Source organism: Macaca mulatta, chromosome 10, assembly GCF_049350105.2.
Source record: "Macaca mulatta isolate MMU2019108-1 chromosome 10, T2T-MMU8v2.0, whole genome shotgun sequence".
In the NCBI taxonomy this organism is placed as follows: Eukaryota; Metazoa; Chordata; class Mammalia; order Primates; family Cercopithecidae; genus Macaca; species Macaca mulatta.
The window spans coordinates 86,193,164-86,209,032 of record NC_133415.1 but is presented as its reverse complement, the minus strand read 5'-3'; the positions used below and the strand labels follow the sequence as shown (position 1 = coordinate 86,209,032).

The window sequence follows — 15,869 nt, the reverse complement described above, 5'->3', positions numbered from 1 at the left end:
GCTTAAATTTGAACATGCATTTTGAGGAGGCAGTCTGGAGTCCCTAACACTGATTAAAAATGTGATTTTTTAATCATGATTTAAAAATGTGATTTTTTAATCATGATTAAAAAATGTGATTAAAGCATGATTAAAAAATGTGAGTATGGGTTCTCTCTTCCCTGCCCTGACTTGGGTGGTGTGGAGTGGCCTCTTAACTGGATGGACTGCCTTATGGAAAGGTGAATTCCTGTTACTGGGGACATCCAAGCTCAGGCTAGAGGTGAAGGTCTCAGGGATGCTATAAAGGGGCTGCTTGTTAAGAGTAGGATGGGGGAAATTGGACCTGATGGCATTTAACAGGTTTCCCCTCCTAAATGCCAAGATTTTAGGAAGCTGATATTTCTTTTTTTTTTCTTTTGAGATGGAGTCTCGCTCTGTTGCCCAAGCTGGAGTGTAGTGGCACGATCTCGGCTCACTGTAAACTCTGCCTCCTGGGTTCACGCCATTCTCCTGCCTCAGCCTCCCAAGTAGCTGGGACTACAGGCGCCCGCCACCATGCCCAGCTAATTTTTTTTGTATTTTTAGTAGAGTCAGGGTTTCACCGTGTTAGCCACGATGGTTTCGATCTCCTGACCTCATGATCTGCCCGCCTCGGCCTCCCAAAGTGCTGGGATTACAGGCCTGTGCCACCACGCCCGGCCGACATTTCTTTGCTCCTTTTTTTTTTTTTTCAGGATGGCGTCTTGCTCTGTCTCCCAGGCTGGAGTGCACTGGCGCAATCTCAGCTCACTGCAAACTCTGCCTCCCAGGTTCAAGCAGTTCTCCTGCCTCAGCCTCCCAAGTACCTGGGATTACAGGCGTGTGCCACCAGGCTCGGATAATGTTTTTGTGTTTTTAGTAGAGATAGGGTTTCTCCATGTTGGTCAGGCTGGTCTCGAACTCCTGACCTTGTGATCTGCCCTCCTCAGTCTCCCAAAGTGCTGGGATTATAGGCATGAGCCACTGAGCCCGGCTTTACTCTTTTTTTTTTTTTTTGATCATGGCTCACTGCATCCTCTATCTCTTGGGCTTAAACGAGCCTTCTGCTTTAGCCTCCTGAGTAGCTGGGACTACAGGCTCACACCACCACATTCAGCTAATTATTATTATTATTTTTTTGTAGAGATGAAGTCTCACCATGTTGCCCTGGCTAGTGTCAAATTTCTGTCTTCAAGTTAGCCTCCTGCCTCAGCCTCTCAAAGTGCTGGGATTGTAGGCGTGAGCCACCGTGTACAGTCTCCTTTACTCTAAATTCCACAAGCCTTTGATTTCAATTCTCTAACAGTCTGAGCTCGATTCTAACTAGTATCCTAGGGTAGCCAGTAAAAGTGTTTATGGCTTTGGAATCAGAAATACCCTTGGTCATATCTGGGGTCTAGCATTTATGAGCTGTGTGACCTTGGCACCTTGGAGAAATCACTTCCCCTTTCTGAGCCTTAGTTTCCTCTTCTGCAAAATGGAGATACTAGTGACTGCTTCACAAGGCTGCAATGAAGGTTATTTTTATTTTTTTGGAGAGGGAGTCTCGCTCTGTCACCCAGGCTGGAGTTCAGTGGCATGATCTAGGCTCACTGCAACCTCCACCTCCTGGGTTCAAGAAATTCTACTGTCTCAGCCTTCCGAGTAGCTGAGATTACAGGTGCCCACTACCACACCCACTAATTTTTGTATATATTTTTAAAGATTCATGAGACAAATATACTAAAGATAAAAATTAATTGAAGAGCACAGATATGGTATGCATACTACCAAAATAAATACAATGTGATTTATAAATGAGAACAAGTTAACAATGAACAGTATTTCAGAAGTTGAAAAGGTGACACTAAAAGTGCTACATACACAGCCTTTTATTTATTTTATTCAGATTCAGTGTTTTCATGAATTTAATATAAAGATGAGGAGTCCATTCTGCAACCTAAAAATATGTACTTGTGAAAACTATGTTAATACTTTAATAAACTATACAAAAAAGGTAATGAGACACATATGTGTATTTATGGAACTGCATGTCAGTCAGGTCAATTACCTGCAGAGGGAATTCCCAGCGTGTCCTCATTCATCTGTGAGGACACAGAGCAGTTCTTGTTTAGACACACACATTCATCTATTGCTCAGCATGGTCAGCGCTCCACTTCTTGACGGTTTCCTTCTGCTATGGATGTGCATGTCCAGTTGTCTGCTTCTTAGAGTAGACATTTACCTTCCTCATCCACCAGCCACTGGAGAAGGACTGGGGCCATGCAGAGGATTGATTCTACCCATTCTTCAGCAAGGGTTTCCTGGTGGCCCTCTTCCATCATCATATCTGGAATCAGATGAGTTTCCATAGTTTCTTCTTTGTTTCACATCTTGCCGAAACAGAGTTTTGAAAAACAAAACCACAAACTTAGCTATTCCCCAGAAGAAATCTGTTATCAAAGATAATCTCCACGGAGACTGACTCTGGCTGCCCGACACTTGTCCGTTCGAGATGTAAACCATCTTGCCCCACTTCCCCGCTTCGGAGTCTAATTTCTGTATTTTTTTTTTTTTTTAGATGGAGTTTCACTCTTGTTGCCCAAGCTGGAGTGCAATGGCACGATCTCAGCTCACTGCAACCTCCGCCTCCTGGGTTCAAGCGATTCTCCTGCCTCAGCCTCCCAAGTAGGTGGGATTACAGGTGCCTATTTGTGTTTTTAGGCATGCAGGCTAATTTTTTGTGTTTTTAGTAGAAACGGGGTTTCATCATGTTAGCCAGGCTGGTCTCTAACTCCTGATCTCAGGTGATCCGCCCGCCTCGGCCTCCCAAAGTGCTGGGATTACAGACGTGAGCCTCTGCACCTGGCCAATTTCAGTATTTTTTAGTAGAGATGGGGTTTCACCATGTTGGCCAGGCTGGTGTCGATCTCCTGACCTCAAATGATCTGCCCACCTTGGCCTCCCAAAGTGTTGGGAGGCCTCCCAAGTGTGAGCCACCTCACCTGGCCTGCAATAAAGATTAAAAGGCAACATAATGGAAGTACCTGATTTGGTTTCCATCCCATAGGGCCCCTCAGAGCTTTAGATTTTAGAAGCCTCTTATCCACCACTTAGATATAAACCTTTTTCAGGCTACAGTACAGTGTCACAGTGGGCTCATTATTTCATCTCTGAGCCTCAGTTTCTTCATCTGTGTAATGGGGATAATAATAGGACCTACTTCCTAGGCCGCCTTGAGGGTTAAACGAGATGATCCATGGAAAGCACTTATTATGGAAGGCATTTGGTCATGTGAACTCTCATTGTTACTGCCATCACTGGGTCTGGGAAGCCAGGAGTATAGGAATTCCTGATCCCTGCCCTAGAGCCCATGCAGAGGGACCTCCCTCTCTGACCAGGACCCCAGACACTTGATACAAGGGTTTGAGCTTGTGGAGACTTTCGTTTTTTGTTTTTTTTTGAGTCAGAGACTTGCTCTGTTGCCCAGGCTGGAGTGCAGTGGCACCATCTCTGCTCACTGCAACCTCTGCCTCCTGGGTTCAAGTTATTCTTGTGCCTCAGCCCCTGGGTGGCTGGGATCACAAGCATGTGCCACCAAGCCCAGCTAATTTTTGCATTATTATTATTAGTAGTAGTATTACTTTTGAGATGGAGTCTTGCACTGTTGCCCAAGCTGGAGTGCAATAGCTCGATCTCGGTTCACTGTAATCTCTGCCTCTGGGGTTCAAGTGATTCTCCTGCCTCAGCCTCTCAAGCAGCCGAGATTACAGGCACCCGCCATCATGCCTGGCTAATTTTTATCTATCTGTCTGTCTGTCTATCTGTCTATCTATCTATCTATCTATCTTTTTTTTTTTGAGATGGAGTCTCGCTCTGTCACCAGGCTGCAGTGCAGTGGCGTGACCTCGGCTCACTGCAACCTCCACCTCCCGGGTTCAAGTGATTCCCCTGCCTCAGTCTCCCACGTAGCTGGGACTACAGGCACGTGCCACCACGACTGGGTAATTTTTTTTTTTTTGAGACAGCGTCTAGCTCTGTCACCCAGGCTAGAGTGCAGAGGTGTGATCTTGGCTCACTGCAACCTCCACCTCCTGAGTTCAAGCCATTCTCCTACCTCAGCCTCCTGAGTAGCTGGGATTAGAGATGTGTGCCACCACGCCCAGCTAATTTTTGTATTTTTAGTAGAGACAGGGTTTCACCATGTTGGCCAGGCTGGTCTCGAACTCCCGACCTCAAGCAATCCGCTCAACTTGGCCTCTCAAAGTGCTGGGATTATAGGCATGAGCCACTGCGCCTGGCCAAGTTTTTGTATTTTAGTAGAGACAGGGTTTCACCATGTTGGTCAGGATGGTCTCTATCTCCTGACTTCGTGATCCATTGGCGTTGGCCTCCCAAAGTGCTGGGATTACAGACTTGAGCCACTGTGCCCGGCTAATTTTCGTATTTTTGTAGAGATGGGGTTTTACCATGTTGGCCAGACTGGTGTTGAACTCCTGACCTCGGGTGATCCACCCGCCTAGGCCTCCAAAGTGCTGGGATTACAGGTGTGAGCCACTGTGCCTGGCCAGAGCTTACAGAGACTTTAGTAGGCTGGGCAGCCTCTCTCCCCTTTTTTTTCCCCTTCTCCCTCTCCTATCCCTTGGGAGTGAACTGTTTTCCTCTGGGAGCTCTGCCTGGGGCTTGGCAGGGAGCCAGGCCTATGTGTATCTATCTGGGAGGCCAATTTCTGAGCCACAGCAGAGAGGCATCGGCTGATCACAGGGTAGGGGTAGAGCATTCCTGCAGCTGCAGGGTTCTTGGGGGTAGCTACTGGTGATTGGCACTGCCTATCAAGTGTGATCACAAACACACACACACCCATACTCACATACAGACATACACACATGCATGCACATGTCGCTGTTTCCTTGGCTCTATATCTTCTTTCTATGTTAGCCCCTTTGCACACATCACTCCTTCCCCTCTTTTTTTTTTTTTTTTTTTTTTTGAGACAGAGTCTGGCTCTGCCGCCCAGGCTGGAGTGCAGTGGCCGGATCTCAGCTCACTGCAAGCTCCGCCTCCCGGGTTCACGCCATTCTCCTGCCTCAGCCTCCCGAGTAGTTGGGACTACAGGCGCCCGCCACCGTGCCCGGCTAGTTTTTTGTATTTTTTAGCAGAGACGGGGTTTCACCGTGTTAGCCAGGATGGTCTCGATCTCCTGACCTCGTGATCCACCCGTCTCGGCCTCCCAAAGTGCTGGGATTACAGGCTTGAGCCACCGCGCCCGGCCTCCTTCCCCTCTTTCCTGTTATAGCCACAGAAAACTGTCCCCTAGAGGAGAAATCCTCTCTTAGGGATCTTTCTCAGCAAGTTTGTCTGGGCCTCATTAAGTCTTTTTAAAGCAGGGCAGTACGTGGGGGGACTTTTAAGGATCTGGTTCCAGGCTTTGGTCCTGGGAAAGGAACTTCAATTCCCTGCTGGTCTCTTGCCTCCTGCCGGGTCTGTCCTCCCCTCCTTTCTCTACCACTGGAGTGAAGCTTCCACAAGCCAAGTAGGCTGTAGTTATTTATCACAAGTGCTTACCCCAAATTCCTCAGGCTGTCCTACAATCTTTAAGTTCAGTCATACTTTTAAGATATCAATGCCTATATACAATGCTATATTCCTTCACTGCCTCCCTCCTCTCCTTCTTTTCTCTCACTTTCTTTCATTCATTTTTGAGACAGGGCCTTGCTCTGTCACCCAGGCTGGAGTGCAGTGGCATGATTGTGGCTCACTGTAGCAGCCTCAAACAGGCCTCCTACTGCACCTTCCCAAGTAGCTGGGAGTACAGGTGCACATTACCAAGCCTGGCTAATTTCTTTACTTTGTAGAGATGGAGTCTTGCTAAGTTGCCCAACTGGTCTCAAATTCCTAGCCTCAAGTGATCCTTCATCCTCGGAATCCCATATATATATGTATGAAAGACCCTGGGTTCTTTTTCTAAACCTGTGTCTCTCCTGTTTTGACACCACTCTAACTTAAAACAATTCCTTTTGTTGTTCGTTTTTTTTTTTTTTTTGAGACAGAGTCTCACCCTATCACCTAGGTTGGAGTGCAGTGGTGCAATCTCTGCTTGCTGCAATCTCCGCCTCCCGGGTTCAAGTGTTTCTCCTGCCTCAGCCTCCTGAGTAGCTGGGATTACAGGTGTCTGCCACCATGCCCCGCTAATTTTTAAATATTTTTAGTAGAGATGGGGTTTCGCTATGTTGGCCAGGCTGGTCTGGAACACCTGACCTCAAGTGATCCACCCACCTCAGCCTCCCAAAGTATTGGGATTATAGGCGCGAGCCACTGTGCCTGGCCCTGAGTTTGCTTGCTTCCTTCCTTCCTTCCTTCCTTCTTTCTTTCTCTTTCTTTTTCTTTCTTTCTTTCTTTCTTTTCTTTCCTTCCTTCCTTCTTTCCTTCCTTCCTTCCCTTTCCTTTCTCCTTCCTTCCTTCTTCCTCTTTCTTCCTTTCTTCCCTTTCTCTTTCTTTCTTTCTTTTTCTTTCCCTCCCTCCCTCCCTCCCTCCCTCCCTTCCTTCCTTCCTTCCTTCCTTCCTTCCTTCCTTCCTTCCTTCCTTCCTTCCTTCCTTCTTTTCTTTCTTTCCTTCTTTCTTTCTTTTGTTTCTTTGTTTCTTTCTTTCTTTTGAGAAGGAGTCTCGCTCTGTTGCCCAGGCTGAAGTGCAGTGGCATAATCTCAGCTCACTGCAACCTCTGCCTCCCAGGTTCAAGCGATTCTCCCGCCTCAGCCTCACAAGTAACTGGGATTACAGGCGCCTGCCACCATGCCCGGCTAATTTTTGTGTTTTTAGTAGAGATGGGGTTTCACCATGTTGGCCAGGCTGAGTCTCGAACTCCTGACCTCGTGATCCGCCTGCCTCAGCCTCCCAAAGTGCTGGGATTACAGGTGTGAGCCACTGCACCTGGCCCCCTCTTTTTTTTCTTGATGATATCTTATGTGGAGGATTTTACCCAAAAGTTCAGGGAGTCAAAACACTGGTGTGGTCTTACTTATTTATTGCCCAACATATCCCAGCTAGAAATGGAGGATAGAGACAAGAAGCAGGTATGAAGGCCAGTTGAGCTGTGTGATGTGGTGGATTTTTTCTGATTGCAATCATGCTTTACCTCTGTATTTGTCAGCTGTCTAGCAGAGTGGTTCAGTGCCCAGGCACTGGTGTCAAACAGTCCTGGGTTTGAATCCCAGCTCTGCCTCACTCATAAATGTGTGACCTAGGCCAATTAGACTAAATCCAAGTTTTCCCTTCCATATAATAGGGGTGCTCTTTTTCCTTGCTCTGTCACCAAGGCTGGAGTGCAATGGTGCAATTACAGCTCACTGCAGTCTGGACCTCCAGTGCTCAAGCGATCCTCCCACCTCAGTTGTGATTACAGGTGTGAGCCACTGTGCCCAGCTGGGGGTGCTCTTAGCTACTCCAGGAGGCTAATGTAAAGATGAGATAACACATGGAAAATACTCTGCTAGCCCTAGCTAAGAGTAAGCAGTCACTAAATGAAAGTGATTATAGCATAGAGTCACAGTTTACCACGTGTTTTCACATTGATTTAATCCTCACACCAGCCCAGTGAAGTAGGTATTATTATGATCCACATTTTACAGATGAGGAAATTGAGGCCTAGAGCAGTAACGTGAGGGGACCAAGGTCGACTTGGAGCTAACACAGGCAGCAAGGATTAGAAACCAGGTCTCCAGAGGCCCAGACCCAGAGCCCCACCTTGCAGCCTTCTTCCCCCACACTAGGAGTTCTGGGTTTTTCTGCCAGGCCTCAAAGTGTGGGACTTCAGGCTTTTCTATACTTGACTGCGAACACAGCCAGGGATTAATCTCTTAAACTTCCCTCCAGTTTTGAAGTGGGGATCCTGCCCACCCCCTCCCCAAGCCCTAAGTGGAGTCGGCAGCTCTCTCCTCCGGGGGCGGGGCCTGTCCTCTTTAGAAGCCACGCCAACGATAAGCCACGCCCACAGACCAAAGCCTCGACCACCTGATGGGAAACCAGCTTCTTCCTCAGCTCCCCAACTAGCAACTCTGCCTGCAAGGTCTCTCGCGGCTCAGCGTCCACCTTTCTGTTTTTTTGACACAGGGTTTCGCTCTGTCACCCAGGCTGGAGTGCAGTGGCGCGATCGCGGCTTACTGAAGCCTCGAGCCTCTGGGCTGTCATCTAGGCCTCCCAAGGTGTTGGGATTACAGGCGTGAGCAACCACGCCTGGCCGGTGTCTACCTCTTAAACTCAAGCCCTGGAGCCCAGACCACCATACGCAGCCCAGTCCTCCGCCATATGCAGCCCAGCCCGTTGCCCAGTGCTTCGCACCAGGATACGTGGTTCTGTTTTTTTTTCATGCGCTCCCACGTCCGGGAGCTACAGTCCCGGCCCTCGATGGACATGCCGAGCGCAGAGCCCACTGCGCGGGCTGATTGGGTTCCGCCCACGACGCGAAGCCCCGCCCCCCGACGCCCCGCCCAGCACCGCGCCTCCCGGGCTTTTCGCCTTGCCTAGTGGTCCCGCCACGCCGCCCTTCTGACTCGCCCTCTAGGTAGTCTCACACTGCGGCCCTCGGCTCCCGGGCCCCGCCCCGGCCTCCCGCATTTGCCCGAGGCCCAGTCCCCAGCACTGGTCACACCCCCGGGTAGCCCCGCCCCTAGATCGCCTCCCCCAGCGGCCCGGGTAGGGTGGCGGCTGGCCCAGCGGGGCCCCCGCTGCCCTCTGCCCTGGGAGCTTGGTCGGAGCGGGCTGGGCACGGCGGGACAGGGCAAGCGCGGCGTCCCGGGGTCTCGGAGGCGAAGATGGCGTCCGGCAGGCGCGCCCCGCGCACCGGGCTGCTGGAGCTGCGCGCCGGGGCGGGCTCGGGGACCGGCGGGGAGCGGTGGCAGCGGGTGCTGCTGAGTCTGGCGGAGGACGTGCTGACCGTGAGCCCCGCCGACGGCGACCCTGGTCCCGAGTCCGGCGCTCCGCGGGAGCCGGAGCCCGCGCAGCTCAACGGCGCCGCAGAGCCGGGCGCGAGGGCCCCGCAGCTGCCAGAGGCGCTACTGCTCCAGCGGCGCCGCGTGACGGTGCGCAAGGCCGACGCCGGTGGGCTGGGCATCAGCATCAAAGGTGGGCGCGGGACACCGAGGGCGCGGGGTCGTGGTGTCTGGGGGCCGCCGAGGGAGCAAGGGACTGGCAGCGCGCCCAGGACATGGAGCTGGAGGCCTCCTGTCCGGGGGTAAGGGAGGTCTGAGGAAACAGGTAACGGAGGGCACTGGGCGCACCAAGGTCGGAGTGGGTTTCGGTAGTTGGTGGCCTTAGGGGGCACGGAAGACACAGGTGTGGAGGAGATTGTGGGAGCACCAAGGACACGTGGGTGGGAGTTCTGTGTGGAGGTGTGGGGGTCTGAGAGGCAACCAGCATGAACATCAAGGACAAGAGGGGTCCCCCGGAAAGCAGAGGGTGGAGAAAGGGGGTTGAGGCCGGGATACTAGTGGGACAGGGAAGAGGGAGTCCCTGAGAAGCAACCAAGGTGGGTACAGAGGGGAGGCCTGCAGTCTGCGAAGCACAGGGGTGGATAGGAGGCCTGGGTGCAGGCACAGACTGGGGTCACAGGCAGAAGGCCAGCAAGGACCTAGGAATCTAAGGACCCAGGAAGGCTGCGGGGAGCCCTGACAGCTGGATTTGGGTCTCCTGATCTGACCATCTCCACCTTGCACAGGATGGAGCTTTCAGTCCCCAGGACTGACTGCTAGTGGGGTGCAGTTAGGGTGCAACCAGACTGTGTTTGAATCGAGGATCAGCTGTGTGAGGTTGCAAAAGTCCCGTCCCGTCTCTGAATCTCAGTTGCCTCAATTGTATAAGAGGATGATAGAGTTGTGATGTTTCTGAGAGCAGGGCTCACCACACCAGCACATTGTAGGTGCCTTAGTTAATTACTGCTGTTAGCGGAGAGGAAAAATGGAGGCCAGGAGATACTCCCAAAGCAGCTAAACATAGTTCTCAAAATCCTTGCACACCCCCAGCTGCTGGGTTCACTATGCTTGCCCATCGGCTTCTCAGGATCCCAGCCCCTAGCAGGGTGCTTTGGGAAAGGGTGTCAGCCTTTGTTTCCACCTTGAATATGTACCGTACCCTCTGGGGTCTCCCTGGTACTGGTTCTGTTGATGAGTGCCTCCAGACTGTTTGGCTTGGCTGAGGTGGTGCAGATAGTGGTGAATGCCACCACTGTGTGCCAGGTGCTGTGCCCAGGACACTAGTCTCATGATCCACTTCATCCTGGCAACAAGTGGTGAAAGGTAGGGAGTATAATCCCCATATTGCAGATGGAGAAACTGAGACTCAGAAAGGTAAAATGATTTTCCCACCATTACACAGTGAGTGTCAGCGCTGGGATTTGAACCTTAGTTATCAGCTACTGTCCCCCAGAGAGTGCTCAGGGAAGTTGATTCTTTTCCTGTAGAAGGGCAGATCCCCAGGCACCCAACCAAGAGAGGCTAAAAAGGGGAAATGGGAAAATGAGGGTATGGGCACCAGTCTTACCCTCAATCTCCAGCATGGGATAGGGCAACAGACCAATCCAAAAATTATACACTCAGTGTGTCAGAGCAGGAAGGAACTTATTCATACAGAGTTCCATTCTGCAGATGGACGCACTGAGACTCAGAAAGGATCAGGGACTTTCCAGGGTCACACAAAGTTACTCCCCAGCTCCATACTTCTAGGTGGAGGGGAAGGTACTTTTAGGAGACTTCAGGTATTTCCACTGGATCCAAATCTGGGCTCCTGTTGCCATGGTAACCCCTCCTATAGAGTCTAGCTTAGTCTGAGGCAGCCATGAGTGATCATAGCTTCAAACTGAACTGAAGCCCCTAGTTTCAGGTGGGGGAGGGCAGATATAAATAGAAACCCCTTCCTCTCCTAGACTTCAAGCTCTGTGCAGATAAGCAAACGGTGGGGCCTGCGTGGGTGTCAAGAGAGGTGTTCCAGTCCCAGCTCCGCCAGCAGCTTGTGTGACCTTGGAACAATGACCTCCCACTCTGGGACACTAATTCTTCATCTTCAGTATTCTGGGGATGAGCCAGGAGTGTGATATCTGAGGGCCTGACTTGCCGTCTGTGGTAGGGTTAATAGTGTTGGTTCTTGAGCCTGGAGGCCTAGGTGCAAATACTGGCTTGCTTTGCTACTTACTAGTTGAGTGACCTTGGACAAGGGGCTTCCCTCCACACTTCAGTGTCTGTAATAGGAAACTGAGCATGCCTACGTGATGGGATATTGTAAAGACGCAATGTTGGCATTTGGTACATGCAACTAAGGTGACCTATTATTACTATTTCTTATTTTAAAAGGGCATTTAAGAGTTTGGTAATAAAGCCGTTTAGTAAAATGTATTAGCTTCTTTTGTATCCAAGATGCCATTCAGGTAGGTTTTTAGAATCGCTAGACTCTAAGGCTTTGGTTTCCAACCTGGATTTTGGATTGTAAAACATTATGATTGCTAAAGCAGTCTTTTGAGGCCATAGGAATAGCCGACTTCTCTCTTGATTCCAGGTTGGAGGGTATCAGTGGGTTCCCACATTGTTGCCTTCTTTTGTGTGTGTGTGTGTGTGTGTGTGTGTGTGTGTGCGTGTGAGACAGTCTTGCTCTGTTGTCCAGGGTGGAGTGCAGTGGCGCAATCTCGGCTCACTGCAACCTCCACCTCCTGGGTTCAAGCAGTTCTCGTGCCTCAGCCTCCTGAGTAGCTGGGATTACAGGCACACCCACCATGCCTGGCTAATTTTTGTATTTTGATTTTATTTTGAGACGGAGTCTTGTTCTGTCACCCATGCTGGAGTGCAGTGGTGTGATCTTGGCTCACTGCAACCTCTACCTCCCAGGTTCAAGCGATTCTGCTGCCGCAGCCTCCTGAGTAGCTGGGACTACAGGCGTGTGCCACCAGGCCCAGCTAATTTTTTGTGTTTTTATTTATTTATTTATTTATTTGAGATGGAATTTCGCTTTTATTGTCCAGGTTACAGTGCAATGGTGCAATCTTGGCTCACTGCAACCTCAGCCTCCCAGTTCAAGCGATTCTCCTGCCTCAGTCTCCCGAGTAGCTGGGATTATAGGCATCCACCACCACTCCCAGCTAATTTTTTGTATTTTTGGTAGGGACAGGATTTCACTATGTTGGCCAGGCTGGTGTCGAACTCCTGACCTCAGGTGATCCACCCGGCAGCCTTGGCCTCCCAAAGTGCTGGATTACAGGCATAAGCCACCGCACCTGGCCCTTTTTTATGTTTTTAGTAGAGGCAGGGTTTCACTATGTTGGCCAGGCTGGTCTCAAACTACTGGCCTCAAGTGGTCTGCCCGCCTTGGCCTCCCAAAGTGCTGGGATTACAAGCGTGAGCCACTTTATCTGGTTATTTTCATTTTTAGTTTTTGTGGGTACATAGTAGGTGTATATATTTATGGGGTACATGAGAAAATCCAAAATATTTAAGAAAAAGTGATTGAAGCACTTTGTAAGTTGTACAAACACTAGTGAACACCCAAAGCACTTAATCAAAAGATCCAGGGATCAAACTATAGCATTATGAATTTTGAAAATGATTCATTTAATTAATTAATTTGTTTATTGACACAGGGTCTCCTTCTGCCACCCAAGCTGGAGTGCAGTGGCACAATCTCAGCTCACTGTAGCCTCAACCTCCTGGGCTCAAGTAATCCTACTTTAGCCTCCCTAGTAGCTGAGACCACAGGTGCCTGCCACCACGCCTGGCTAATTTTTTTATTTTTAGTAGAGGCGGGGTTTTGCCATGTTGCCCAGGCTGATCTTGAACTCCTGAGCTCAGGTCATCTGCCCACCTCAGCCTTCTAAGGTGCTGGGATTACAGGCATGAGCCACCGAACCTGATCGAAAATGATGTACTATTAGTATTACTAGTGTCCCAAACTTCCAAGACGTTTCTCAGATTCCCTTTATTCTCCTATTCCGTTTTCCAGCACGGGGCTAGGCACCAAGGGAAGCCTTCAGAAATAATTGTGCCTTGATGCAACTCCCAATTGTCGGAGTATCTGCCTCAGTCTTGTCCTCCTTCTGTGCCTATGCAGGCGGCCGGGAGAACAAGATGCCTATTCTCATTTCCAAGATCTTCAAGGGATTGGCAGCTGACCAGACAGAGGCTCTTTATGTGGGGGATGCCATCCTGTCCGTGAATGGGGAAGACTTGTCCTCTGCTACCCATGATGAGGCGGTGCAGGCCCTCAAGAAGACAGGCAAGGAGGTGGTGCTGGAGGGTAAGCACGGACGTTCCAGGGTCCAGACGGGCCGGGTGGACGTGTTCCACTGCTTCCCTACCTCCCCCAGGCCTCAAGAGGCCCCAGCCCAGCACTGGGGGCTGGGAGATGGGCAGGATTGAAAATAGAAACAGAACTTAGGGACCTGCCTGAAGACAGCGTGGGGTGGTGGAGGGAGAGCTGGCACAGAGCTAAGCAGACCTGGTTTGCATTTTCTGTCTTCCAGTCACTAGCTGTGTGGCCCTGGACAAGTCACTTCATTTCCCTGAGCCTTAGTTTCCTCATCTGTAAAACGGGGATGTAGCTCCTGCCTTTCTGGGTTGTTGCGACTAGGGCAAAAAGGTACATGGCAGAGTGTGCCAGCCCCTGAGTGACACAGGGAGAGAGGGGTGCAGACTGGGGAAGGGGCAGCTCAGATTATTTCCTTTGGGGCCTGGAGAGCTCTTGACTTCAGGTTCTTTTGGTTCCTGGACCTTAAAACCCTAAGACCCATCTTCCTTTGGGAGAAGCCTCAGCTTTTATTTTACTTTATTTTTTTTTGAGATGGAATCTTGCTCTGTTGTCCAGGCTGGAATACAGTGGCATGATCTTGGTTCATTGCAACCTCTGCCTTCTGGGTTCAAGTGATCCTCCTGCCTCAGCCTCCCAAGTAGCTGGGATTACAGGTGTGCATCACCATGCCCAGCTAATTTTTGTATTTTTGTAGAGACAGGGTTTTGCCATGTTGGCCAGGCTAGTCTTGAACTCCTGACCTAAGGTGATCCACCTGCCTCGGCCTCCCAAAGTGCTGGGATTACAGGCATGAGCTGCCACATCTGGAAGCCTTGGCTTTTATAGAGCAGGACATCAGATCCTTCCAGCAATGATCAGAGAGGAGTTTTGTGGTGGAACCTTGGTTGGATGACTTTCTCCACTCTTCCCTCACAGTGTGGTCTTGGGTGGGACACTTGCCCTCTGTGGGCCTCAGCTTCCCCATCAGTTGTTATAGGCCTCCTGCTGAGGTTGTCCCACGACCATCTTGTGCCATGTCTCTCAAGAGGTTTCTGCTTTGCTCAGCCCTTTCCTCAAACTCTGTCAGCTCTGGAAGCCAGTGGAGGCCTGAGGAATGTGTCTCTGGCTTATGGCCCAGAACAGACACACGGAGGTGGCGGGGGCTGATGGAGAATAACACGGCCAGAGAAGCTGCTGAGTTGAGTCCCAGGCCCAAATCCTGGTGGGTTGCCTTGGTTTCCCTAAAGGAGTGTCCAAGAGGCCACAGAAGCAAATAGGTTCTGAGTCCTTGATTGATCTTTGGCCTTCTTGTGGCCCCAGACCTCAATTCCCATTCGTTTTTGTTTTATTTTATATTTTAGGTATATCTATTTAAATGTCATGGATACATTTTTCTTTTTCTTGTTTTTTTTTTTTTTTTTTGAGACAGGGTCTTGCTCTGTCACCAGGCTGGAGTACTGTAGTATGATCTTGGCTCAATGTACCCTCCACCCGCCGGGGCTCAAGCAATCCTCCCACCTCAACCTCCTGAGTAGTTGGGACTACAGATGCATGCCACCATGCCTGGCTAATTTTTTTTTTTTTTTTTTTTTTGAGGTGGCGTCTCACTCTGTCACCCAGGCTGGAGTACAGTGGCATGATCTCGGCTCACTGCAACCTCTGTTTCCCGGGTTCAAGCAATTTTTCTGCGTCAACTTTCCAAGTAGCTGGGATTACAGGTGCCCATTACCATGCCCGGCTAATTTTTGTATTTTTAGTAGAGATGAGGTTTCACCATATTGGCCAGGCTGGTCTCAAACTCCTGAGCTTGTGATCCACCTGCCTTGGCTTCCCAAAGTGCTAGGATTACAGGCGTGAGCCATCGTGCCTGACTTTTTTTTTTTTTTTCTTTTTGAGATGGAGTCTCACTCTGTTGCCCAGGTTGGAGTGCAGTGGCAAGATCTCAGCTCACTGCAACCTCCACCTCTCGGGTTCAAGCAATTCTTCTGCCTCAGCCTTCCGAGTAGCTGGGACTATACAGGTGCATGCCACCATGCCCAGCTAATTTTTGTGTGGGTGTTTTTAGTAGAGACAGGGTTTCACCATACTGGCCAGGCTGGTCTCGAACTCCTGACCTCGTGATTTGCCTGCCTTGGCCTCCCAAAGTTCTGGGATTACAGGCGTAAGCCACTGCACCCAGCCAATTTTTTGTAGAGACAGGGTTTCACCATGTTGCCCGGGCTGGTGTCTAACTCCTGGGCTTAAGGGATCCTCCCACCTAAGTCTCCCAAAGTGCTGGGATTGCCGGCCACAGTGCCCAGTCTAGATGCATTTTTTTGATACTTCAAAAAAGCTGACTGTAGAGTGTTGGTCTTAAAAGCTTAAGTGTATCAGTCATATTTTAATGGCAAAGTTAAATAATAGAATCTCACATAAATGATATGGATATAGGAGACTTTCCCACATGCCTCATTACTTTGATATTTATAGTCAGCAATGCGGTTTGAAACCACTGACATTCATTGAAATGTCATATTTTAGTTGACTTGTAAGCTCTTTTAGCTTCTATTGTTTGAAAGTTTAGTCTATGGTAAAATTTCTGCTATAGACACAATTCAAATCCACATCCACACGGAGGTCCCCTCACCTCCTCA

General features: G+C 50.0%; 1 protein-coding gene and 1 pseudogene across 7 annotated transcripts in view; one reads left to right on the top strand and one right to left on the bottom strand.

Annotated features, from left to right (window-relative positions):
- Positions 1,854-2,529, bottom strand: LOC100427570 (selenoprotein K pseudogene; annotated as a pseudogene).
- SNTA1 (syntrophin alpha 1) overlaps positions 8,608-15,869 on the top strand; it is a 35,445-nt gene continuing 28,183 nt past the window's right edge. For 6 of the 7 annotated variants that reach the window (XM_077948601.1, XM_077948604.1, XM_077948603.1 and 3 more), the window contains exons 1-2: positions 8,644-9,096; positions 13,060-13,245. In XM_077948601.1, coding sequence (XP_077804727.1) covers positions 8,787-9,096; positions 13,060-13,245 — 496 coding nt within the window. In that variant the 5' untranslated portion in view covers positions 8,644-8,786. 7 annotated transcript variants of the gene reach the window in all.